The following is a 25,206-nucleotide window of genomic DNA, read 5'->3' on the forward strand; positions in this document are numbered from 1 at the left end:
TTAGACTTGTAAAAAAAAAAAAAAAATTGGGCTTTCCCCGGTTTACTGCCCCATATGCCAGTGGCCTAAAATGTGCTTCATTGTTTTGTTTTATATTCAGGAACTGCACTAAGTTCTGCTCAAGTAGACTTACTATCTCTTAAAAATGACTACCAATTTTAAACATAAATTTTCAATTAAAACTAGGTACAGAAGAAGTTTACAAAACACAGCTAATTTCAGTATAAAATAACTTCAAAGGCATCAAATTTTGGGAGAACTTTTGAATTTAGTCTAAAAGCATACCACACTGGAGCCAGAAAAAAGGAGCAGAACTGGCATTTGGAGCCTCTTTCATGGGACTGTAAGGAAAATCCTCTGCCCTGTGGTCAGGCAGCATTCTGCTGTCCAGCTAATATCTCCCTCTTCAGAGCTCCCATCACCTGTATTAGGACTATAATGTATTATGTTTCCACATCTGCTACTTAACTCTGGACTTCGTTCTCTCAGAGAGCAAATTACCTGTCTTCATATCTCTGGTAAAAGAAAAAAAAATTTTTTTTTTTTATATCTCTAGTACCTAGCAAAAAATCTACATTAATCAAGAAATGAATGGCCTACATTATTGCCTCAATTTTTTTTCCAGTACAAAAGTAGTTTTCAGTCCTCTGAGGTCTCTAGTTCACTTAATTTACAAGAGTCTAACAATATGGAAAAAACCATGCAGCTTTAAACATGTTCAACTGAATAACACAATTAAGCCCACTGTCATCGATTCCAACTCATCGTGACTCTATAGGACAGAGTAGAACTGCCTCATAGGGTTTCCTAGGCTGTAATCTTCACGGAATTGGACTGCCACATCTTTCTCCCTTGGAGCTGCTGGTGGATTCCAACTGTTGACCTTTTGGTTCGCATCTGAGCGCTTTACCACTGTGCCACTGGGGCTCCTCTAACAACTGTATTAGGTATTCTGGGTCTTAGAAAGGAAGTATAAGACATATCTAATCTGAATTACCAATGAAATGATGCTTGATTATAGTAGTCTAATCAATTGATTTATTCCAGAAGGGAAGTATATACATTGATCTATTGGAAATACTAACTAGCAACAGAAGATAAAAAACTGTTATGTAGTTGGAGGATCTTTTTTTCCTGATTATTTTCTATTACTTAGCATTTAGACCTCACCAACATCCAAAGATATCTGAGATGGCTTTCAAAATAAGCCCTGATCTTTTAAGAACAATCTCCCTCAGTAGCATGAGAAGGGCTACTTCTCACACCTTAATGTGGAAGGATAACAATGAAGCAGAAGATTCTAGTGTGAGAATTCTGTTAGATCTTGCCACAATTTAGAAGCTCATATATGATGTAATTTCTGAGTGCCAACATTTCAAAAGATTTTGCTAATTAAGATTAATACAAACATTTTGTTGTTTCTTTTCAAAATGCTTTTTATTTTGGGCAGCACCAAGTCTCTACTGCTAAAAGTGGGTTGGTTTCGAGTTATTCTGCAGACCCAAGAACTGAGGCGCACTGAAGCTTCCTGCGGTTCCTGTCATATGGAACAGAAAATCGAACTGTGTATTTAGAGAGGTTTTTACCAATGATAATCATTCAACACTTGCACAGGAGCTTGGTTTTTTATGGAAAAGAAATGGGTATTTAAGGTTAATCTTATTTATAAAGCTTTATTTTTTACTTTTAGTGTGTGATAAGTATTATTATAATTAGAATGTTTCATACTGAGTTTGTGTAACAGGCAGTGACAAATTTAAATGTTAACATGAAGAAGTTCCAAAGGTTATTCCTTTGGATTTCACCGACAATGTTAAGATTTAAATGAAACATTTACCGTATAGAATTTAATGCAAAAATCTTAAGAGGTTTTCAATAAATTTATGGACTCTCAAAATTGGTTTTACTCCATCATCTCTAATTCTTTCAGTTCAAAAGTAAATACATGGCATAAAAAGAGAGAACTTAGCAGAAAATGAAATAAAATAAAAAGAACTTGACCTTTAGGCATTTTTAATAAAATTTAAATGTAATAAAATGATACAAGCATGTAGTTGTATTTGTTACCATTAGTTGCCATAAAGTTGTCTCCAGCTCATGGTGACCTTATGTACAACAGAAACATGGCCCTGTCCTGTGCCATCTTAACGGTCCCTGGTATGCTCGAGCCCCTGCTGCGGCTCCTGTTTATTCCGGTGCCTTCCAGTCTAAGGGGCTCATCTTCCAGCACCACATCAAACAATATTTTGTTGTGATCCACTGAGTTTTCATTGGCCTTTCTTCCTAGTTTGGCTTAATCTGGAAGTTCTGCTGAAACCTGTCTACTATGGGTGAACCTGCTCGTATTTCAAAAACTGGTGGTATAGCTTCCAGCTTCAGAGCAACACAAGCCGCCACAGTACAACAAACTGACAGGCAAGTGGTGGTTAAAAAGTTAAATAGCACTAAAAGGCTTGCAGGAAAATTGTCAGTCCTCTGCTCCTGTTTCCCAGAGATAACTACTTTGAATTCTTTATGGTGTTTCTTCTAGAATTTATCAAATATTTCTAAATTTCATACTTAAATTTCTTTCCCTTTATCCAATTTTAGAATTATTTATTGGTTTCTTATTATGGCAGAAGATTTTTCCTTTTGTTTATATCTACTCATCTCCCCAGTGCATCATAATTTTTTTGGTTAAAACTAATGTTTATACTACTGTAACTTTTAAGTATTGTTCACTGCTGAGCCAAGTAGGGTACTACAATAACAATTTCTTTCTTCTGCTACTTTCTGCTTTTTTCCCACGATACTTGCTTTTTTTTTTAAATGATAGGGTCTCTTTCTACGCCCTCCAACAACTCTATAAAATATCTTCTAAGAGTATTTTCCACATGGTGAAAACTGCCAAATAGTCTATGAGGTCTGCTATTTTCTCCTGGAGATAACTCTCCTGGCGTTCTTTGTCCTTCTGCTTTAATCCAGACTGGTTATTCTCTAGGCCTACTGCACAGCTACCATCCTGGGAGTTCCCTCTGCTGCCACCCTGCGAATTCTTTGCACCTATCACATGTGTCAGAATCCCTTTTCTGAATGGCATGTAGTAGTATTTTAAAGGAACAATTCATTCTTCAGTAGTTTCCTGAAAAGGATTTCATAAGACAGATTTTATTTTTTAGACTTTGAATAACCTATTTTTCTTTAGGCTACCCTCCCACTTGATTGATGAGGTGGCTGAATTTATTTAGAATTCTAGGATGAAAATTTGTTTTCCCTCAGAATTTTGAAGGCAATGCTCCACCGTTTTCTAGATTTCAATGTTGCTATTAAGAAATCAAATGCTGTTCTTAAACCAAATCCTTTGTACGTTACCTGTTTTCCTTTCTGAAAGCTTTTAGCCTCAACTCCTTATTTCTGGTAAGCTGAAATTTCACAATTAATTGCCAAATGTTTGGAAGGATCTTAATATGACTTTTTTTTTTTTTAACATAATTCAAGTCAGTTTCTCATACAAAAACTTATACACACATTGTTATGTGACCCTAGTTGCTCTCCCTATGATGTGACAGCACACTTCTCCTCTCCACCCTGTACTTCCCATCTCCAATTAACATGATTTCTTCGATAATTTCCTTCATTTGTTTCTCTGTTCTCCCTTCTGAAACTCTATTATCTAGATACTGGATCTCCTGGATTGAACCTCTGATTTTTGTAACTTCTCTCTCCTATTGTTAATTTCGTTGTTATCATTCTGTTTTCAGGGAGAGTTTCTCTATTTTATCTTCTAACCTTTATACCAAGTTTATTCCAGTTATGTCATTTTTAATTTTCTAATACTCCTTTTTTTCTTGGATTGCTCCACTTTGTTTCCTAACTGCAGCTTTGTTTTTCTTTCTACAGAGAGCAATCACCATTTTCTTCTGCCAGAGTTTTTGCATTCTTTCAAGTTCTATTCATAGGTTGCTTGTTTTGCTCTCTAACCTTCATGTGAGAAGTTTCCTCCAAATGTCTATTGATGTGTGGCTATTTGCTCCTATTTAAGAGTTAGGCAATAGAAAGCTTCCTGAAGTGTTCTATGGGATGACAGTGCCTACTGACCACTGGGTTTCAATGTACAGACTTTTCAACATCTCTGTTCGGATATTTAAAAGGTATCTCAAACTTAAGAAGAAAAACCAGAACTATAGATTCCCCACTGCTCAACTCTCAAGCCTGCTTTACACACAATGTTCCCTGTTCTACTTTTACCCAGTTGAGGAGGTCAAAAACATAGGACTGGTGTCATTTTTTCTGACCTTTCTCTTTCTTGCACAAATACAATTCAGTCTATCTACAACTGTGGTTCTAACTTCAAAAAATCTAGAATTCAGCAACTTCTTACCACTTGCACTGTCCTATCTCTAGTCCAAGCTACTAAAATGAAAATCTCTTGCTTAAACAATTGCTCCCTGCTTCCATTCTTGCCCAACTCCAGTCCTTCTCTACATAGCAGCTCAAGGAACGCTTTTAAAATGTAAGACACATTGTATGAGTCCCTTGTTCAAATTACTCCAAAGGCTTTCTGTCACACTCCCAATAAATTTGAAAACCCTTAAAAAAAAAAAAAAAAAGGCATCCTTTAAACCATCATTCTGAGAGGAATTCTTTGCCTCAAATGTTCCTTCTCCCTTCACTTCCTACAATTAATTGATCATCACAATTCATCAACTTTATTTTAAAACATCTGTATTTCTTTATTGTATTTCTTGTCTATTCCCATCGCTGCTTAGGTAGAACATCATTATTTCTTGGCTGAATCACTACCGTGGTCTCCTTTCTACCTGGTTTCAATCTTTTCTGCATTTTACATTCTCTACAGACTGAGTCAGCATGTGAAACACACGTTTGATCATGTCACTCCAAAGGTTCTATCAGACAACTAAAGAGTCTGATTTTTGGCATATAAAGTTTTTCACAAACTGGCTCTTGTCTCCTTCTGGCCTCATCTGCCACTTGCTAACGAATACCTACATGCCGAAGTCACCAATTGTGTTATAGTTTCCTAGAAATACTACCCTGCCACTGCCTTATGCTGGGTGCAATTTTGAAATGTCTTTCCTTTTCATTTTTCTACCTGGTGAGCCCCTGCTTACCCTTCAAGACTCACATACAGATTACTGCCTCTGGAAACTTTCACTGATTTTCCGAGTCCATTTCTTTTAAAAGGATCAGTGTATACCTTAATTATGGTATATACCACATATACGGCAGTTATTTGTTTGTGGTCTATTATCTCATTAGAGACTCAAAACAAGGGGTTCATGCATAGGCTTGAGGAGTAGCCAGGGGGAGGAACTATCCATCAATTCCCTAAAATTGATTATAAAAATTTATATGAAAAATCATAGTTGCTTTGTCCTTGGCAGGGGAGGGGTTCATCTGAGCCTCCATGACCTAGAAAGGGTTAGGAGTCATTACCCTAGATGGCAAGATTCTTGAGGTAAGGGATATATCTTGTTCATCATTAATCTCTATATGTCAAGCCTATCATTCTGCATAGTTAAAGCAATTGTACACTTACCTGTGTATACCAGTAACTATACACAAGCAAATATACAGAAGCAATTGATAAGCTATTTGGATATTATTTAGGCAATTTCCTAAGGTCCTCAACTAGGCAACATCCTTGATATCATCTGTTTCCTAAAAATACTACGTTTTCTTAAAGAGACCCTAAAACTTTGAATTCTCAGCAATATATATTACTCAAATATATACTTCCCCCAAGTGGGGTTTTACCTAGTCCCTTGGTCTAAGCTTAACAGTAACCTTAGGATACTTCTATCTGTTTTACTTTAAAAATTTTATACCTTCTTTTCAATTACTTCTCATCTAGTCTATAAAATATAATCTTGGTTGGCAATCAATGCATTTTTATAATAATCAACAGACAGCTAAGGATCTATCAGGTTCTGTATGTCTATGAACTGGTACATGAATTCTAGGTTCAATCACTACATTAATCAATAATGGGCTCTTTGTAGTTTCGACTACCTTCTATTCTTAAGGGTGTGGGGAAAGAGACACAACTTTAGTAACCGATGTAGGCTGAAGAAGCTCTGTTCACCAGCAGAATGAACAGAGAAGTGACCCCCTAGATATTACAGTAAGCCCAGCAGCCCTACACTGCAATCATTTGAAAAGCAAGCGTGCTATGTGCTGTCAAAATAAAGAAAAAAAAAAAAAAAAGAAGACCCCTTAAATAAAAAAAAGACAATTTTTGCAATGTTGTTTCATAAATAATTAAGGAAAATAAACAAAAAGGAAAAAATGAGATGTGCAGGAAAAAGCCACCTCATATTAGGTTTCTTACCATTTTATAGAGATCTGAGACACTAATCTGATCCGAGTCTACTACTTCAAAGTCCTTCCGAGGCACCAGGTCCAGACCCAAATGTCTAGTAAAGAGAAAGATCACACTCAGCACAAAACGTCCTCAGATCACTCATTTATCTATACGACATCCTGGGAGCCCATACCTGCCATGATATTGTGAACAGGTGTCCAGACACTGTACAACAAAGAACATACCTGTATCTGGCAACACCTGATTGTGTTTATCTTTGGGTAAATAGGTGAGGCTAGGAATTTAAGACTGACACCATTCCAGTCATCAAGCAGTTTCAGTTGTGATGGCAAAAAGGGCCCCTTCAACACCATGTTTAAAACAGATTGTTTGAGTTCACTAAAGATGAGTTTTGTACAGATCATTAATAAGAAGTCATGTTTACTTGTTTCTTCCCCTCCTACAAGTATATTCAAGGCTCAGCCATGTATTACTTTAATTAGGATGAGAAATTATTCAGGGTCCAAGTTAATCTGTAATTAAAAATCAAAACAAATAAAAATCACTGCCTAAAGATAATAAACCCAAAGATGTGTATCTTAGTTGTGTTTTATTTCATTTTCAACTTTATATTGGCACTGGGTTATAATAAAGACCTTGTCACATATTACCAGCATCCCAAGAAACTCTAGATGGAAGTTGAACCAAGGAGTACTCTACTCAAAAAACAGCATTTAGAAGATCTGGTAAATTTGAGCAGGAAGGAAGAAGTGATGGTAATTAATGATTGATTGGCAGTATAAGGCAATGGAAATAATTCTGGATACAGAACTCTTGGATTCAAATATGGTACGTAATCTATATTCAATAAATATTAGCTTCCTTCTTACTCTCAAGAACAACCACTTTAAACCTGGAGACCAGTGGAGTGGAGGGGCTTGTGGACCCCGAAACTGCTTACAACGTTGTGAGTTATATGTGCATGTGTTCGTACATGATTTTTTTTGAGGAGAATGCACACAACCATGAAGTTTCAGAGATTGTCTGTGACCATCTTATCCCAAAACAAGGGTTATTATCTACTGCATCTAGCAAAAGTATTCCATAGACTAAGAAGGAAAACTATATATTCTTTTTTCTTTAACTAGACTGTGAACTACTTTTAGACCATGCTTGTAAAACCAATTCTATAGGCTTTTTCTATGCATAAAACTCCCACTCATTTAAAATAAAGCCAGGTATACATGCAAAATACAGATTTATTTATTTTATTTATAATTTACAGCCTGTTTACAGGAAAAGAGCTGAGGTTAAACAAATTGCAAAAAGATTTCTAAAATAAAAACAGAAAATTAAACATTATGAAGAAAACATATTGATTGCATAAGCTAACACGATTACCATAATTAAGAATTAAAATTTTGATGTGCAGTTTTAGCAGGCAAATAAAAGGAGAAACATTTTTCTATTAAACATTAAAAACTGAAGTTTTTCTATTAAGAGACAATGAAAATTATCCTTTTAGCACTGAAAAAACCCTCACAATTTTACATAAGAACTACCATACTTTATGGTTTAATGATAAAACAATGTCATGAAATTTGTCTGATTATTTGTCAATCCATTTAAATATATGAGATATATTGTTTTTCTACCACTGGGATGTCTTCCTATGCCAAAGAAAGGCTATTCCATCACTTCTTACAAGCTATTCTGAATTTCTCTAAAACAGTACCAGGCCTCTGGCTTCTAACACCTACAGCATGCCAAGGCAGCAGTGTCAATGGAGAGCAAGAGAGAGCTACAGCACATCTTTTTTACCCCTCTTCTCAGAAAAAAGCAATTTACATTATAAAGATAATTTCGTATATATGATTTCAAGTATTTAAAATACTTTTTATATGCAGTGGAAAGATCACAAAAATGATACTTGTATTTGTATCAGGGAAGTGAAATTATAGTTGATTTAAAAAAATATTTTCCGTATTTTCTATACTCATGTTACTTAAGCTTTTTGAAATAAACAAGTGAAGAAACAAAATTTCACACATATTCTTTAACCACTGGAAGTTACAAAATATATATGGACTAGTCAACATATTATAACTAGGAAGCAAAAGAGGATCTGAGCAAACAATCCAATCAAAATGTATGATTTAGATAAAACAGTTTAAGAAAAAAATCCAACCATCATCTGAGTTAGCAGGGTTAGGATCGTATGTGTTCTGTGGCAGAGCACCACACACAGTACCAGCTTCTTTGGAGACTGACCTCTATGCAAACTACATCCTAGCGCTGTGGCACCCTTAGCTTTCTTCCCATTCAACCATACACCTACCCCACAGATATTTTCTGAGGACCTATCATGTCCCAGACGAAGAGTGCTGGATGCAGGAAATAAAGCAGTTTTGAGTCAAGCAAATGTCCTTATTCATTGTCTAATTGTCCCCTGAAAGCAGAGTGTTTTTCCTTCTCCTAGAAGTCCCTAAACACTATACCCTTCAGTTTCTCAATTTCATTATCTTGGAAAATAAGAGAACGATTAACTTATCTGGTGAAACCGAAGACTTCCTTCTACTAAAATTGCCTTCAACAGAGGAAGAGTATTAGTTCTCAAAAGCTAAATTAGGAGACTGTTCTCACTGGGAAAAGGCACAAATGCTGGACCGTAAAAAAAAATAATGTTCCCTATACTTTTTCTCTGAAAAAGACATGCCCGGCTATTTCTTCTTACGCTTTACTCTTAAGAACAGTGAACAGTAAGTGCAGGGAACCGTCAACAGTCTCTTCTTTATCTTCACAGCAAAGGGAGGCAGTGCAGCAGAACTGTTAGGAATGTGGGTACTGATATCAGATTGTCTGGTTTGTTTCCTGGCTCTTCCGCTAAGCCACACTGTCTTCTCTACGATCTTCAAATAATAAACACACTTCCCTCATAGGCTGTTTTAAGATTGATCCATGAAAACACTCAGCACAGTGCCCAGAACTATGAACTGCTGCTGCTATTAATAATAATTATTATTACTATGTGTTATATCATTAGCTAAAATATGGCTTCAAGTACAGGGATTGTGATCAAAGGAGTGTAGTATCTGAATAAAAGACTCTGAACAGATGGGCACGAGGAGGAGGCATACATATACATATATCTACATACAAATGTACTGCAGAGCGGAGTTTTTAAAAACAGTTTTACTAATTGCTTAGGTGAGCAGATTTCATGAAAATATTTAGTCTTCACTTACCCATCACTGATCACTCATTCGTTGATGCTAATAATTCAATAAATATTTATTAGCACCCTAGTACTCTGTGCCAGGAAACCCTGGTAGTGTAGTGGTTAAGTGCTATGGCTGCTAACCAAGAGGCTGGCAGTTCAAATCTGCCAGGCGCTCCTTGGAAGCTCTATGGGGCAGTTCTACTCTGTCATATAGGGTCACTATGAGTTGGAATCGACTCGACAGCAGTGGGTTTGGTTTTTTTTGTTACTCTGTGCTGGGCTGATGCTGAGTTTGGGGACATAGTGAATGAGTGTTAGTCATTCTTCCTATCTTTTTTCAGGTGGAACTCTTTCAGGGTCTTCAATCTTTGTTAAAAAATTCTTTGAATTTTACATTTCTTTTGTATTTTCTATATTATATCCTGTTTTCTATTATATACTTTCCTTCTGCAGTCTGTCATCGGAGCCACAAAACACAGAAAAGAATCTGAAGTTTATTCATTATATACAATGGATGTTATAGCACACCAGGACTTAGTCCACTACTAGAAATAGGCTGAGAGAGACTGGAAGTATTACCATTTCATGCAGGCAGTGGACCCTTTCTACTGATTATAGTATAGTCAGCATATAGGTAATAACTATTCTAATGAAAGCATTAGACCATGCATCTGTCAGTTTGTCATACTGTGGCAGCTGGCACGTTTCTCTAATGCTGGAGGTTATGGGATTGGTATTTCAAATACCAGCAGAGTCACTCATGGTAGACTGGTTTCAGTGGAGCTTCCAGACTAAGACAGACTAGGAAGAAGGACCTGGTGATCCAATTCTGAAAAAACTGGCCAGCGAAAACCTTACGAGTGTAACATTGTCTGATATAGTGCCAGAAGATGAGCCCTCAGGATGGATGGCACTCAATATACGACTGGGGAAGAGCTGCCTCTTCAGAGCAAAGTCCACCTTAATGATGTAGATGGAGCCAAGCTTTCAGGACCTGTATTTGCTGATGTGGCACAACTCAAAATGAGAACAGCTGCGAACATCCATTAGTAATCAGAACATGGAATGTAAAAAAATACTAGAAAAATTGGAAGTGCTTAAAAATGAAATGGAACACATAAACACTGATATTCTAGGCATTGTTGTTGTTAGGTGCCATTGAGTCGGTTCTGACTCATAGCGACCCTATGCACAACAGAACGAAACACTGCCTGGTCCTGAGCCATCCTTACAATCGTTGTTATGCTTCAGCTCATTGTTGCAGCCACTGTGTCATTCCACCTCCTTGAGGGTCTTCCTCTTTTCCACTGACCCTGTACTCTGCCAAGCATGATGTCCTTCTCCAGGGACTGATCCCTCCTGATAACATGTCCAAAGTATGTAAGACGCAGTCTCGCCATCCTTGCTTCTAAGGAGCATTCTGGTTGTACTTCTTCTAAGACAGATTTGTTCGTTCTTTTGGCAGTCCATGGTATATTCAATATTCTTCACCAACACCACAATTCAAAGGCGTCAACTCTTCTTCAGTCTTCCTTATTCATTGTCCAGCTTTCACATGCATATGATGGGATTGAAAATACCATGGCTTGGGTCAGGTGCACCTTAGTCTTCAGGGTGACATCTTTGCTCCTCAACACTTTGAAGAGGTCCTTTGCAGCAGATTTACCCAATGAATGCATCTTTTGATTTCTTGACTGCTGCTTCCATGGCTGTTGATTGTGGATCCAAGTAAAATGAAATCCTTGTTAACTTCAACCTTTTCTCCATTTATCACGATGTTGCTCGTTGCTCCAGTTGTGAGGATTTTTGTTTTCTTTATGTTGAGGTGTAATCCACACTGAAGGCTGTGGTCTTTGATCTTCATCAGTAAGTGTTTCAAGTCCTCTTCACTTGCAGCAAGCAAGGTTGTGTCATCTGCATAACGCAGGTTGTTAATGAGTCCTCCTCCAGTCCTGATGCCCCATCCTTCTTCATACAGTCCAGCTTCTCGGATTATTTGTTCAGTATACAGATTTAAATAGGTATGGTGAAAGAATACAACCCTGACGCACACCTTTCCTCACTTTAAACCAATCAGTATCCCCTTGTTCTGTCCAAACAACTGCCTCTTGATCTACGTAAAGGTTCCTCATGAGCACAATTAAGTGTTCTGGAATTCCCATTCTTCCCAGTGTTATCCATAGTTTGTTATGATCCACACAGTTGAATGCTTTTGCATAGTCAATAAAACACAGGTAAACATCCTTCTGGTATTCTCTGCTTTCAGCCAGGATCCATCTGACATCAGCAATGATAACCCTGGTTCCACGTCCTCTTCTAAAGCCAGCCTGAATTTCTGGCAGTTCCCTGTCAATATATTGCTGCAGCCATTTTTGAATGATCTTCAGCAGAATTTTCCTTGCATGTGATATTAATGATATTGTTCTATAATTTCCACATTCAGTTGGATCACCTGTCTTGGGAACAAGCATAAATATGGATCTCTTCCAGTCCGCTGGCCAGGAAGCTGTCTTCCATATTTCTTGGCATAGACGAGTGAGCACCTGCAGTGCTGCATCTGTTTGTTGAAACATCTCAGTTGATATTCCATCAATTCCTGGAGCCTTGTATTTCGCCAGTGCCTTCAGAGCAGCTTGGACTTCCTCCTTCAGTACCATCGGTTCCTGATCATATGCCACCTCTTGAAATGGTTGAATATTGACTAATTCTTTTTGGTATAATCAGTCTGTGTATTCCTTCCATCTTCTTTTGATGCTTCCTGCGTCGTTTAATGGAATCTTTCACTATTGCAACTCGAGGCTTAAATTTTTTCTTCAGTTCTTTCAGCTTGAAAAACGCCGAGCGTGTTCTTCCCTTTTGGTTTTCCATCTCCAGCTCTTTGCACATGTCATTATAATACTTTACTTTGTCTTCTCGAGAGGCCCTTTGAAATCTTCTGTTCAGTTCTTTTACTTCATCAATTCTTCCTTTTGCTTTAGCTGCTCGACGCTCAAGAGCAAGTTTCAGAGTCTCCTCTGACATCCATCTTGGTCTTTTCTTTCTTTCCTGTCTTTTCAGTGACCTCTTGCTTCCTTCATGGATGACAGAAACAATGCCGGAGATCGAATGATAGAATTATGCAAGACCAATGACTTCTTCATCGCAAATACCTTCTTTCACCAATATAAATGGCAATTATACACAGGGACCTCACCAGATGGAACACACAGAAATCATATTGACTACATCTGTGGAAAGAGACGATGGAAAAGCTCAATATCATCAGTCAGAACAAGGCCAGAGGCTGACTATGGAACAGACCATCAACTGCTCATATGCAAGTTCAAGCTGAAACTGAAGAAAATCAGAGCAAGTCCACAAGAGCCAAAATATGACCTTGAGTATATCCCACCTGAATTTAGAGACCATCTTAAGAATAGATTTGACGCATTGAACACTAGTGACCGAAGACCAGAAAAGTTGTGGAATTCTAGGCATTAGTGAGTTGAAATAGACTGGTATTGGCCATTCTGAATCAGACAATCATATGGTCTACTATGCCAGGAATGACAAAGTGAAGAGGAATGGTGTCACACTCATTGTCAAAAAGAACACTTTAAGATCTATCCTGAAGTACAACACTGTCAGTAATATAATATCCATACATTTTTTTTACAAGGAAGACCAGTTAATATGACTGTTATTCAAATTTATGTACCAACCACTTACAGCAAAGATGAGGAAACTGAAGATTTTTTACCAACTTCTGCAGTTTGAAATTGATCAAACATGCAATCGAGATGCACTGATAGTTACCAGTGATTGGAATGCAAAAGTTGGAAATGAAGAAGAAGGACTGGTACTTAGAAAATACAGCCTTGGTGATAGAAATGATGCGAGAGATCGCAGGACAGAATTTTGTAAGACTAACAACTTATTCATGGCAAATACCTTTTCTCAACAACATAAATGGTGACTATAAAAGTGGATCTCACTGGATGAAAAACACAGGACAAGTCGACTATATCTGTGGAAAGAGACGATAGGAAAGCTCAATATCATCTGTCAGAACAAGGCCAGGGGCTAACTGCAGAATAGGCCATCAATCGCTCATGTGCGTGTTCAAGTTGAAGCTGAAGACAATTAAAACAAATTCATGAGAACCAAAATATGACCTTCAGTATATCTCACCTGAATTTGGGGACCATCTCAAGAACAGATTTGATGCACTGAACGCTAATGACCAAGACCAGGCAAGTTGTGCAAGGACATCATACATGAAGAGAGGAAAAGGTCATTAAAAACACAGGAAAGAAAGAAAAGACCAAAATGGATGTCAGAAAATACTCTGAAACTTGCTTCTGAATGTAGAGTAGCTAAAGCAAATGGAGGGAATGATGAAATAAAAGAGATGAACAGATTTCAAAGGGTGACTTGAAAAGACAAGGTAAAGTATTATAATATGTACAAAGACCCGGAGTTGGAAAACCAAAAGGGAAGAGCATGCTCAGTATTTCTTAAGCTGAAAGAACTGAAGAAAAAATTCGAGCCTCGAGTTGCAATTTTGAAGAATTCTATGGGAAAAAAATTAAACAACATAGAATGCTTCAAAAGAAGATGGAAGGAATACACAGTCACTGTACCAAAAAGAATTGGTCAATGTTCAGTCATTTCAAGAGGCAGCATATAATCAAGAACTGATGGTACTGAAGGAAGAAGTCCAAGCTGCACTGAAGGCATTCAGAAAAACAAGGCTCCAGGAATTGACGGAATACCAACGGAGACGTTTCAACAAACGGACACAATGCTGGAGGAGCTCACTTGTCTATGCCAAGAAATTTGAAAGACAGCTACCTGCCCAACCAACTGGAAGAGATCCATATTTGTGCCCTTTCCAAAGAAAATCAAGCCAACTGAACGCGGAAATTATCGAATGATATCATTAGTATCACACACAAGTAAAATATTGCTGAAGATCATTCAAAAATGGTTGCAGCAGTGCAACAGGAAACTGCCAGAAATTCAAGCTGATTTAGAAGAGGATGTTGAACAAGGGGTATCACTGCTGATGTCAGATGGATCTTAGCTGAATGCAGAGAATAGCAGGAAGATGTTTACCTGTGTTTTATTGACTATGCAAAGGCATTTGACTGCATGGATCATAAAAAATTATGGATAACATTGCGAAGAATGGAAATTGTGGAACACTTAGTTGTGGTAATGTGGAATCTGTACCTAGAAAAAGAGGCAGTTGTTCAAACAGAACAAGGGAATGCTGCATGGTTTAAAATCAGGAAAGGTGTGCTTCGAGGTTGTGTCCTCTCACCACAGGTATTCAATCTGTATGCTAAGCAAATAATCCAAGAATCAGGACTACATGAAGAAGAGTGCAGCATCAAGATTGGAATAAGACTCATTAACAACCTGTGATATGCAGATGACATAACCTTACTTGCTGAAAGCAAAGAGGGCGTGAAGTACTTACTGATAAAGAGCAAAGACTGCAGCCTTCAGTATGGATTGAACCTCAACATAAAGAAAACAAAAGTCCTCACAACTGGACCAATGAGCAACACCATGATAAACAGAAAAAAGACCGAAGTTGTCAAAGATTTCATTTTACTTGGATCCACAATCAACACCCATGGAAGCACAGTCAAGAAATCAAACAACACATTGCATTGGGCAAATCTGCTGCAAAAGACCTCTTTAAAATGTTGAAAAGCAAAGATGTCACTTTGAGGACTATGGTTCACCTCATCCAAGCCATGATACTTTTAATCATCTCATATGCAGGGGAAAGACTGAAGAAGAATTAATGGTATTGGTGAAAAATACTGAATATACCATGGACTGCCAGAAGAATGAACAAGTCTGTCTTAGAAGAAGTAGAGCCAGAGTGCTCCTTGGAAGCAAGGATGGCATGACTACATCTCATGTACTTTGGACATGTTATCAGGTGGGACAAGTCCCTGGAGAAGGAGATCATGTTTGGTAAGGTAGAGGTTCAGCAAAAAAGAGGAAGACCTTCGATGAGATGGGTTGACACAGTGGCTGCAACAATGGACTCAAATGCAGCAATGGTTGTGAGGATGGCACAGGACCGGGCAGTGTTTCATTCTGTTGTACACAGGGTTAACTATGAGTTGGAAATGACTTGACAGCAGCTAACAATAACAAAAAAAAGAAAGCATGGTGTATTTATAATAATAAAAGATAAGATATAACTAATACTGTTACCCTTTATTGAGTGTTTACTTGGAGCTAGGTACTTTATGTGCATCATCTCTAAGCACTATGTGAGGCAGACAGTATTAGACCTATTTTATAATTGAGTAAACTGAGGGCCAGAGAGGTTAACTAGTGACCTATTAAGTGAACAGAGCTGGGCTTATCTCTTGCTAGGTGTGCCTCACTCCAAACCTATGGTATTTCCAGCACACCTGCTGCTTCTCTACTAATAACTGTGACAGTTAAGCACTAATGGCTACATGTGATTGCAATCAATTCAGTCATAATAGTTTGAGGGATGATTTGGAAACCCTGGTGGCACAGTGGTTAAGTGCTACAGCTGCTAACCAAAGAGTCGGCAGTTCGAGTCCGCCAGGTGCTCCTTGGAAACTCTATGGGGCAGCTCTACTCTGTCCTATAAGGTTGCTCTGAGTCAGAATCGACTTGATGGCACTGGGTTTGTTTTTTTTTTTTTGTACATAAGTCCAGACGGAAACAAAAACCAATTGTTGAATGAGTGGCCACCAGGCATGAGAATAAATCCATTTTATTACTCAGATACATTCATGTGGTATCTACTAAGTGCAGGGTATAATGATGAACAAAACAGATGCAGAAAGTGTGTTCATGTGTGAAAATCAGTCATTTGAACCCAAATACCTGACAAAAGGAGACATACACTTTAAACACAGTTATCCCAGACTCCTTGAGTAGTGCAAGACATTGATTAGCGGGCGCAACACCCTTTATCAGAAGAACCCTAACTGAGAAGTCACTAGAAACTTTTCCTAATTTCAAAATGTTCTGAAGCTCAAAATTATCACTATGCCCTTAAGAGGGATGTACTGAGCCATAAGCCTTTCTGGTTCCTAGCTAGAAATCTACATGAGAGGAAACTTGCTGGGGAATATTTTCTGCATACTACAACTTAAACCGCTGTTTCTATTGCTTCCTCCAAAAGCAATTCCCTTGGTGAGGGACATGAACTACGTGGGAAGGAAGGGATATGGGTGGGTAAGGATATGTGAAAATCTGTGAGAAAAGGTACAAAAATAAAGAGGAAGAGGGAGAGAAAGTGATACCGGGGAAAGAAGAGGGAGAAAAAGAATACTAAAAGAACTAAAATTATATATTAGGGAGCTGTCTTAGACTGAGACATCACAATAAAAAGATACCAACTATTTCATTTGATGCTTATAATCTATAGCAATGTCATTTTAATTAAAAAAAAACTTAATAAAAATACTCATATTCAAACGCACTTTCCACCTGAGAAACACAAAAATTCTTAAATTATTCTAAGAATAAAATATTCCTTTATTTAGATAATTTTTGTAAGGCAGAGATCAACTAGGCTACGACAACAGCAACAAAACCAAACCCGTCACCACGAAGTCGGTTCCAACGCATGTAACAGTTCTGGGTTAATGGAATTTTAACTCAACTATGTTATATTTGGAAACCCTGGTGGCATAGTGGTTAAGGGTCGTCAGTTCGAATCTGCCAGGCACTCCTTGGAAACTCTATGGGGCAGTTCTACTTTGTCCTATAGGGTCGCTATGAGTTGGAATTGACTCAACGGCACTAGGTTTGGTTTTTTTTTTGGTATGTTATATTTAAGAAGCCCCTAGTGGTACAGTAGGAGCCCTGGTGGCACAGTGGTTAAGGTGATCGACTGCTAAGCCAAAGGCTGGCTGTTTGAAACCACCAGCAGCTCCACAGGATAAAGATGCTCTTGGCAGTCTATTTCTGAAGAGATTGACAGCCTTGGAAACCCTATGGGATTGCAAAGAGTCGGAATGGATTCCATGGCAGTGGGTTAGTTTTTTTTTTTTTTTTTGGTACTGTTATGTACTGGTTAAAGCACTTGGTTGGTAACTGAAAGATCAGTCATTCAAACTCAACCAGCTGCTCTGTGGGAGAAATATGTGGTAGTCTGCTTCTGTAAATATTACAGCCTTGGAAACATGATAGTGCAGTTCTGCTCTGTCCTATAGGGTCACTAAGAGTTGGAATAGATTCAATGGCAATGGGTTTGGCCTGGTTATATTTAGTGCAGTGATGCAATTCAAAACAGAAGAAACTTTTACCAACATCTTTATGGGAAGCGTGTAATTAATTAAACATTAAAATTTACATTGCTAGGCAAATTCCTTTGCACTGGATGTAATTCACTGACTTATTCCTTATATAGGAGATCTGTGGTCAAATCTCCTATACAAAGAGAGGATGATGGCTAGCTAATAAATTTGAACACAATTTTGTTTATCGCCTTCCTGTATTTTAGTTCCTAAAAATAAAACAGCAAAATATTATAAATGTTTGTTTCTACCTGATGTAATTTTAATAATTTTTACTTATGGACTGAGTCTAGAGATATGCAAATAAGCCAACAAGTGTACCACATAAATTAAATGCCCTGAATCATCAAATTTTTGACCAAATAAATAATAATTCCTAATCTCAGGAAACAAAACTAAAATTGCTGTTAAGTAGATATGGAGAGTTCTGCACTGTCCTATGGTACACGTGACTTATGCCAGCATATGAAGGGCTTTGCTTTAAGGTCCCAGTTCACACTCAGGTTGACCATATTTTTCCCCAGACAGTTGGTCCTTGTATTTGTTTATTTCTCTGAAGAGAAAACACCTGGCTGCAAGGCTTTCCTCCAATGGAGGTGGATCATTCCTTATACATACTTTTAGGCAATCACTCTTTAAGCACAAGGCCCACTTCCACCCTTCACGGTTTTGGGAGCTGCAAGGCAGGCCAATCCCTCGTTATCTAAAGCTTCCTCCACACATACTGGGCTGCTTCTGTCACTAATCCTCCATCTACTTTCCAGCTTTTGGAAATGCACTGATATGTACATCTCATTCAACCGGTGACTCATTCTTTTTTTTTTTTTTTCCTTATTTTTGCTATAATTTTCCTGTTTATTTGTATTTTTGTGTCTCCTTTTTATTGCATTAAGTATATATGTAACAAATCAATTGCTACTTCAACATTCTTTACATGTACAATTCAGTGACATTAGTTATGTTTATCATGTTGTTGTCTTCTATCATTCCAATGACATCTCAAGAGGGAGAGGAGCTTAAGACATCCACTTGAATATACTTAAGATATGTGTATATCTTAAATAGAAAGCAACCTGGTCACTTGAAATTTCAATGGTCCTGGTTTTAAAAAAATTAGAAAAAACTACATGAGAATTACATCGATTATTAATCTAGGAAGAAATAAAATATGAATATTATCTACCCTACATTCCCATGCCAAAGTCTTAGATTTTGTACTTGTTTGACAACAGCAAATTATCATACCCAAAGGACTAGTTTTGAATGACAAAGTGGTTAAGAATGTTCTGAAGTACAGATGTGGACAGGTCCTGCTTTTATTGTACGCTTATTCATATTCATTGCATGGCTATGAAATGTAAAGAATACCAAGTTCACCTGAAAAAAGAAATGCACTGGAAGATGGAAACAAGTATATTCTGATTATTGAGATCTGTTGTTGTTAAGTGCCATCAAACCGTTCTGACTCATAGTGATCCTATGGACAACAGAGTGAAATCCTGCCTGGTCCTGCACCATCCTCACAATGGTTGCTATGTTTGAGCCCAATGTTGCAGCCACTGTGTCAATCCATCTCGTTGAGGGTCTTCCTCTTTTTCACTGACCCTCTACTTTACCAATGCATAGGAAGACTGAAGAATAATTGATGCCTATGAATTATGCTGTTGGCAAAGAATACTGAATATACCACGGACTGCCAGAAGGATGAACAATCAGTCTTGGAAGAAGTACAGCCAGAATGCTCCTTAGAAGTAAGGATGGTGAGACTTCATCTCACATACTTTGGACGTTATCAGGAGGGACCAGTTCCTGAAGAAGGGCATCATGCTTGGTAAAACAGAATGAGGTCTAGAATTAAGGAATTTGAGTAGGAAAAAATCTCAGAGGATAATCTAGTCCAACTCCTTAATTTTTCAGAACAGAGTTTCTGTGACTAGAGCCGGTATCTTTTGGTAACTACAACAAAGAACTACTCCTAGCAAATATGATTACAGCTTGGTGGAGAATATAATATTGTCTTTTAATTATTAAAGATGAGGTTCAACTCCACTAGGACTGGGTTATCATAAATAAAACTGAGAGATGCCCACATAATATCCATACTTACTCATTACCCCAGTCCAGGCGCACGGTGATATGCCGTTTAACTTCCCGCACCTGATCCTGAGTCAGGTGACCTGATAGTAGTTGCCTTCGCAGGTCAATAAGTTCATTCATCACATGGCGTAGTTTGTAGAAAAGATCTACTTTGTGCTTCTGTAAGGACATTTTTTGGAGTTGGATGAAGTAAAAAAGGGATATGGAAAGGGAATGAAAGAAAGAGAGAAAAATGGTTGAAATATAAAAAGTGGTCATTTCTTTGAACCTCTTAAAAAAGGCAATGTAAAATCTTATTTTAAAATCTTAAAATCCTTAGTTTCTACTGTCTAAAAATCTCTTATGACACCTAATAAGCAACGTAATTGACCTGGATCATGCACAGTACCATTTGTTTATCAACACTTTAACTCATTCTGGACTACTCCTTTCACAGTAAATCAAAGTTAGTAAACTTCTCATTCAAACCCCTGCTGAGAATTTGCATTTCTAACAAGTTCCCAGGAAGTTATACATAAGAATCACCTGAGGATCTTGTTAAAACGTAGATTCTGATTCAGTATATCTGGGGTGAAATGCAAATTCTCAGCAGGGGTTCTAAGGGAACGGAAGGGAAGAACTGGTTTGAAGCCCTGAGCAGAACAGTAAGTTACACGGAAGCCAAGTGCTGTTTCTTCTGACAATAGTTACTAGGCATGTAACAGCAAAGATTTCAACCATCCTGCAGGGTCTCTAGCTTTCCCAGGAGAAATACTCAAGGTAGGGGAGGAGTTGGGAGAATCTTATTTCCTGTTTTGAGGGAACTAAAGTTTCAATATAAAGCCACAGTCTTTGGAATAAGATTCACTCCTGGTTTCCAGGCCTCATTAAATTTTCTAATTAGCTTTTTCTAAATGATGTGTGTCCCTAGTGTCATAGATTTCTACCCTTTTCAGTATAATAAATGGTGCTACCTTTATAAGAATTAAATAGAATCATAATGAATTTAATTATGGACATCATAGTGGTTTTGATCGTACAAGTAAGAAATATAAGTGCCATGAGAGTAGATGCTTGAGCAAAACAATGCACAGGCAGTCTGCGGTTACAAATATCCAAACATCCGAGTAACAGACAACTCCTACTTGCCCTTTAATGTTATGTAAGTTTGCCCTCATTTTGAAACAATTCATCCAATATCTACATGCAACAAATTCTTCATCACAATAGCCTTCATCTGCTGCACATAAAGCTTTTAAGTCATTGACTTAAAGAGATTCGAGCCTTTCCTTGCACTAAAAACCAAAACCAAACCTGTTGCTGTGGAGTCAATTCTGACTCATAGCAACCCTATATGACAGAGCAGAACTGCCCCATAGGGTTTCCAAGGAGTGGCTGGTGGATTCGAACTGCTGACCTTTTGGTTAGCGGCCGAGCTCTTAATCACTGCACCACCAGGGCTCCTTTCTAGAACTAAACCAAACCAAAACCAAACCCAGTGCCGTTGAGTCGATTCCGACTCATAGCGACCCTACAGGACAGAGTAGAGCTGCCCCATAGAGTTTCCAAAGAGTGCCTGGTGAATTCGAACTGCTGACCCTTTGGCTGGCAGCCGTAGCACTTAACAACTATGCCACCAGGGTTTCCTTTTAGAACTAATGTAAGGCTAAATAAGAACTGTATGCACCTGTTCTGACTTACCTACAAATTCTTAAAGACACACACAGGAACAGATCTTGTTTGTAACCCAGGAACTGCCTGTTTTTAAGAATATAGATTTAAAAACCAAAATCCTATCTGCTCACAAGTGAATTCTTAATTTCAGAACCTTTGTTTCTATTTCTGTTACAGAGAAACATAATTTTGTATGGTAATTAAAATTCTTGGAATATAACCTATCTATAAAGAATGCTTTTAAAGACAGGTCAACCTGTACTACAGTGTTAGTACAATCTCTACCTGGCATTTCCCCTAGAAAGATACTTACCAAAATAACCTTGATTCAGGTGGCTCTAAATAAAATTGATTATAAAGCAAATCACAAACCAGTAGAATCAGATGTTTTTAGGTAGCAGTGATCTTATGATTAAAACGTTAGGAACATCAATACGACTTAGAAATCATCTAATGGAGCATTAGACCTTTTTTTTTGTTGTTATTGTAATTTAATTTCACATTCTGTTTATTTATTGTTGCAGTACAGAACTGCAATTGATTTTGGTATATTGACCGTGTACTTAACACTTTGCTGAATTCACTTTTTTTTCTTTAATTGTACTTTAGATGAAGGTTTACAAAACAAACTAGCTTTTTATTAAACAATTAGTGCACATACCATTTTGGGAAATTGGTTACCAACTCCATGACATGTCAACACTCTCCCTTTCTTGACCTTGGGTTCCCTATTACCAGCTTTCCTGTCCCCTCCTGTCTTCTAGTCCTTGCCCCTGGGCTGGTGTGCCCCTTTAGTCTTGTTTTGTCTTATGGGCCTGTCTAATCTTTGGCTGAAGGGTGAACTTCAGGAGTGACTTCATTATTGAGCTAAAGGGTGTCCAGGGGCCATACTCTCAGAGCTTCTCCAGCCTGTCGGACCAGTAAGTCTGGTCTTTATTGTGTGTGTGAGAGTTAAAATTTTGTTCTACATTTTTCTCCAGTTCTGTCCAGGACCCTCTATTGTGATCCCTGTCAGTGCAGTCAGTGCTGGTAGCCGGGCACCACGTAGTTGTGCTAGACTCAGTTTGCTGAAGGCTATAGTACTTGTGGTCCATCAGTCAGTTGGACTAATCTTTCCTTTGTGTCTTCGGTTTTCTTCATTCTCCCTCATGGAGCGTTAGACTTTTAAAGAAAAAATTATTTTTAAATGGAAGACCTTAGGAATCATGCACTCTAATTACATCACTTTCAAATACTCTGCTGTTCTTTCTGTAGTCGATGAACAAATGAAGAAAAGTTAAGCACCTTAGTGGTACACAATGCTGGCAGAACTCACAAATTTCCTACCAGCTCAAAAAGCGGCAAGGCCAAAGCAAATTGTATCATCTGGAAAACTGAAATCTTGAATACAGGCAATGTAGTGTGTGTTTCTAGCACGTACATTTATTTGTTACTGATAAAACAGGACTATCTAAGTTTACAACATATGCAAAGAGCTGGAGATAGAAAACCAAAAGTGAAGAACATGCTCGGCATTCCTTAAGCTGAAAGAACTGAAGAAAAAATTCAAGCCAAAAGTTGCAACAGTGAAGGATTCTACGAGGAAAATATTAAGTGATGCAGGAAGCATCAAAAGAAGATGGAAAGAATAATACACAGTCATTATACCAGAAAGAATTGGTCAATGCTCAGCCATTTCAAGAGGTAGTATATGATCAGGAACCGATGGTACCGAAGGAAGATGTCCGAGCTGCAATGAAGGCACTGGTGAAAAACAAGGCTCCAGGAATTGACGGAATACCAATTGAGATGTTTCAACAAATGGATATAGCTCTGGAAGTGCTCACTCATCTATACCAAGAAATTTGGAAGACAGCTACCTGGCCAACCTACTGGAAGAGATCCATATTTATGTCTATTCCCAAGAAAGATGATCCAACCAAATGCAGAAATTATCGAACAATATCACACATGAGCAAAATTTTGTTTGTAGATCATTCAAAAGCGGCTGCAGCAGCGTATTGACAGGAACTGCCAGAAATTCAGGCTGGATTCAGGAGGGGACGCGGAACCAGGGATATCACTGCTGATGTCAAATGGATTCTGGCTGAAAGCAGAGGATGCCAGAAGGATGTTTACCTGTGTTTTATTGGCTATGCAAAGGCATTTGACTGTGTGGATCATAACAAATTATGGATAACACTGCAAAGAATGGGAATTCCAGAACGGGCTTAATTGTGCTCATGAGGAACCTGTATATAGATCAAGAGGCAGTTGTTCAGACAGAACAAGGGGACACTGCGTGGTTTAATGTCAGGAAAGGTGTGCGTCAGAGTTGTATCTCTTCACCGTACCTATTCAGTTTATATGCTGAGCAAATAATCTGAGAAGCTAGACTACATGAAGAAAAACAGGGTGTCAGGATTGGAGGAAGACTAATTAACAACCTGCATTATGCAGAAGACACAACAGCACTTGCTGAAAGTAAAGAGGACTTAAAGCACTTACTGATGAAGATCAAAGATTACTGCCTTCAGTGTGGATTACACAACATAAGGAAAAGAAAAATCCTCACAACTGGACCAATAAGCCACATCATGATAAACAGAGAAAAGACTGAAGCTGACAAGGATTTCGTTTTACTTGGATCCACAATCAACACCATAGAAGCAGCAGTCGAGAAATCAAAGGACGCACTGCACTGGGCAAATGTGCTGCAAAGGACCTCTTTAAAGTGTTGAAAAGAAAAGAAGTCACCTTGAAGACTAAGGCCTGCCTGACCCAAGCCATGGTATTTTCAATCGCATCATATGCATGTGAAAGCTGGACAATGAATAAGGAAGACGGAAGAAGAACCAACGCCTCTGAATTATGGTGTTGGTGAAGAATATTGAATAGTCCATGGACTGCCAAAAGAACAAACCAATCTGTCTTGGAAGAAGTATAACCAGAATGCTCCTTAGAAGAGAGGATGGGAGGCTGCGTCTCACATACTTTGGACATGTTGTCAGGAGGGATCAGTCACTGGAGAAGGATATCATGCTTGGTAAAGTACAGGGTCACCGGAAAATAGGAAGACGCGCAAAGAGGTGGATTGGCACAGTGGTTGCAAGAATGGGCTCAAGCATAACAACGACTGTGAGCATGATGCAGGACAGGGCACTGTTTCATTCTGTGGTAGACAGAGTTGCTATGAGTCAGAACCAACTCGACAGCATCTAACAGCAACAACATCTAAGTTTAAAAAGTTATTATTTTTCCTGTTAAAACATACACAATAATCCATTGCATACATATACAAGCATTCATTCATTCACTCAATTAAAAAATGCTTATGGAGAACCTACAATGTCACTGTTACTCTGTCCCTGCTCTCGTGATGCTTTGACTCTATACAGCAGAGACAAACCATAGGCAAATAATTAATGATGGTGAAAAGTTCTAGGAGGAAAAATTTAAAGGGACAGTGAGTGGCTAAGGGTCGGTTAGGAAGTGGGGAAAGGTACTACTTTGGATAGCATGGTTAGGAAAAGGCTTTTCTGACAGCCAAATTACGCATATAGATATGAGTGAAGTGAAGCAGCAGCATTTGGGGAAATTGGGAACGTTTTCGAGGTATAAGAAACAGAAAGTGCAAAGGCCTTATTTAATGTGGAAGTGGA

At 38.1% G+C, this 25,206-nt stretch overlaps 1 protein-coding gene across 1 annotated transcript in view; it reads right to left on the reverse strand.

Annotated features, from left to right (window-relative positions):
* Positions 1-25,206, reverse strand: part of DOCK3 (dedicator of cytokinesis 3) — a 572,157-nt gene that overhangs the window by 219,922 nt on the left and 327,029 nt on the right. Inside the window, exons 6-7 of the mRNA XM_064274461.1 lie at positions 19,923-20,071; positions 6,332-6,416 (exon numbers count right to left, since the gene is read on the reverse strand). Of these exons, the coding sequence (XP_064130531.1) occupies positions 6,332-6,416; positions 19,923-20,071 (234 nt within the window). The remainder of the gene's footprint in view (positions 1-6,331; positions 6,417-19,922; positions 20,072-25,206) is intronic.

Source organism: Loxodonta africana, chromosome 22, assembly GCF_030014295.1.
Source record: "Loxodonta africana isolate mLoxAfr1 chromosome 22, mLoxAfr1.hap2, whole genome shotgun sequence".
Lineage (NCBI taxonomy): Eukaryota > Metazoa > Chordata > Mammalia > Proboscidea > Elephantidae > Loxodonta > Loxodonta africana.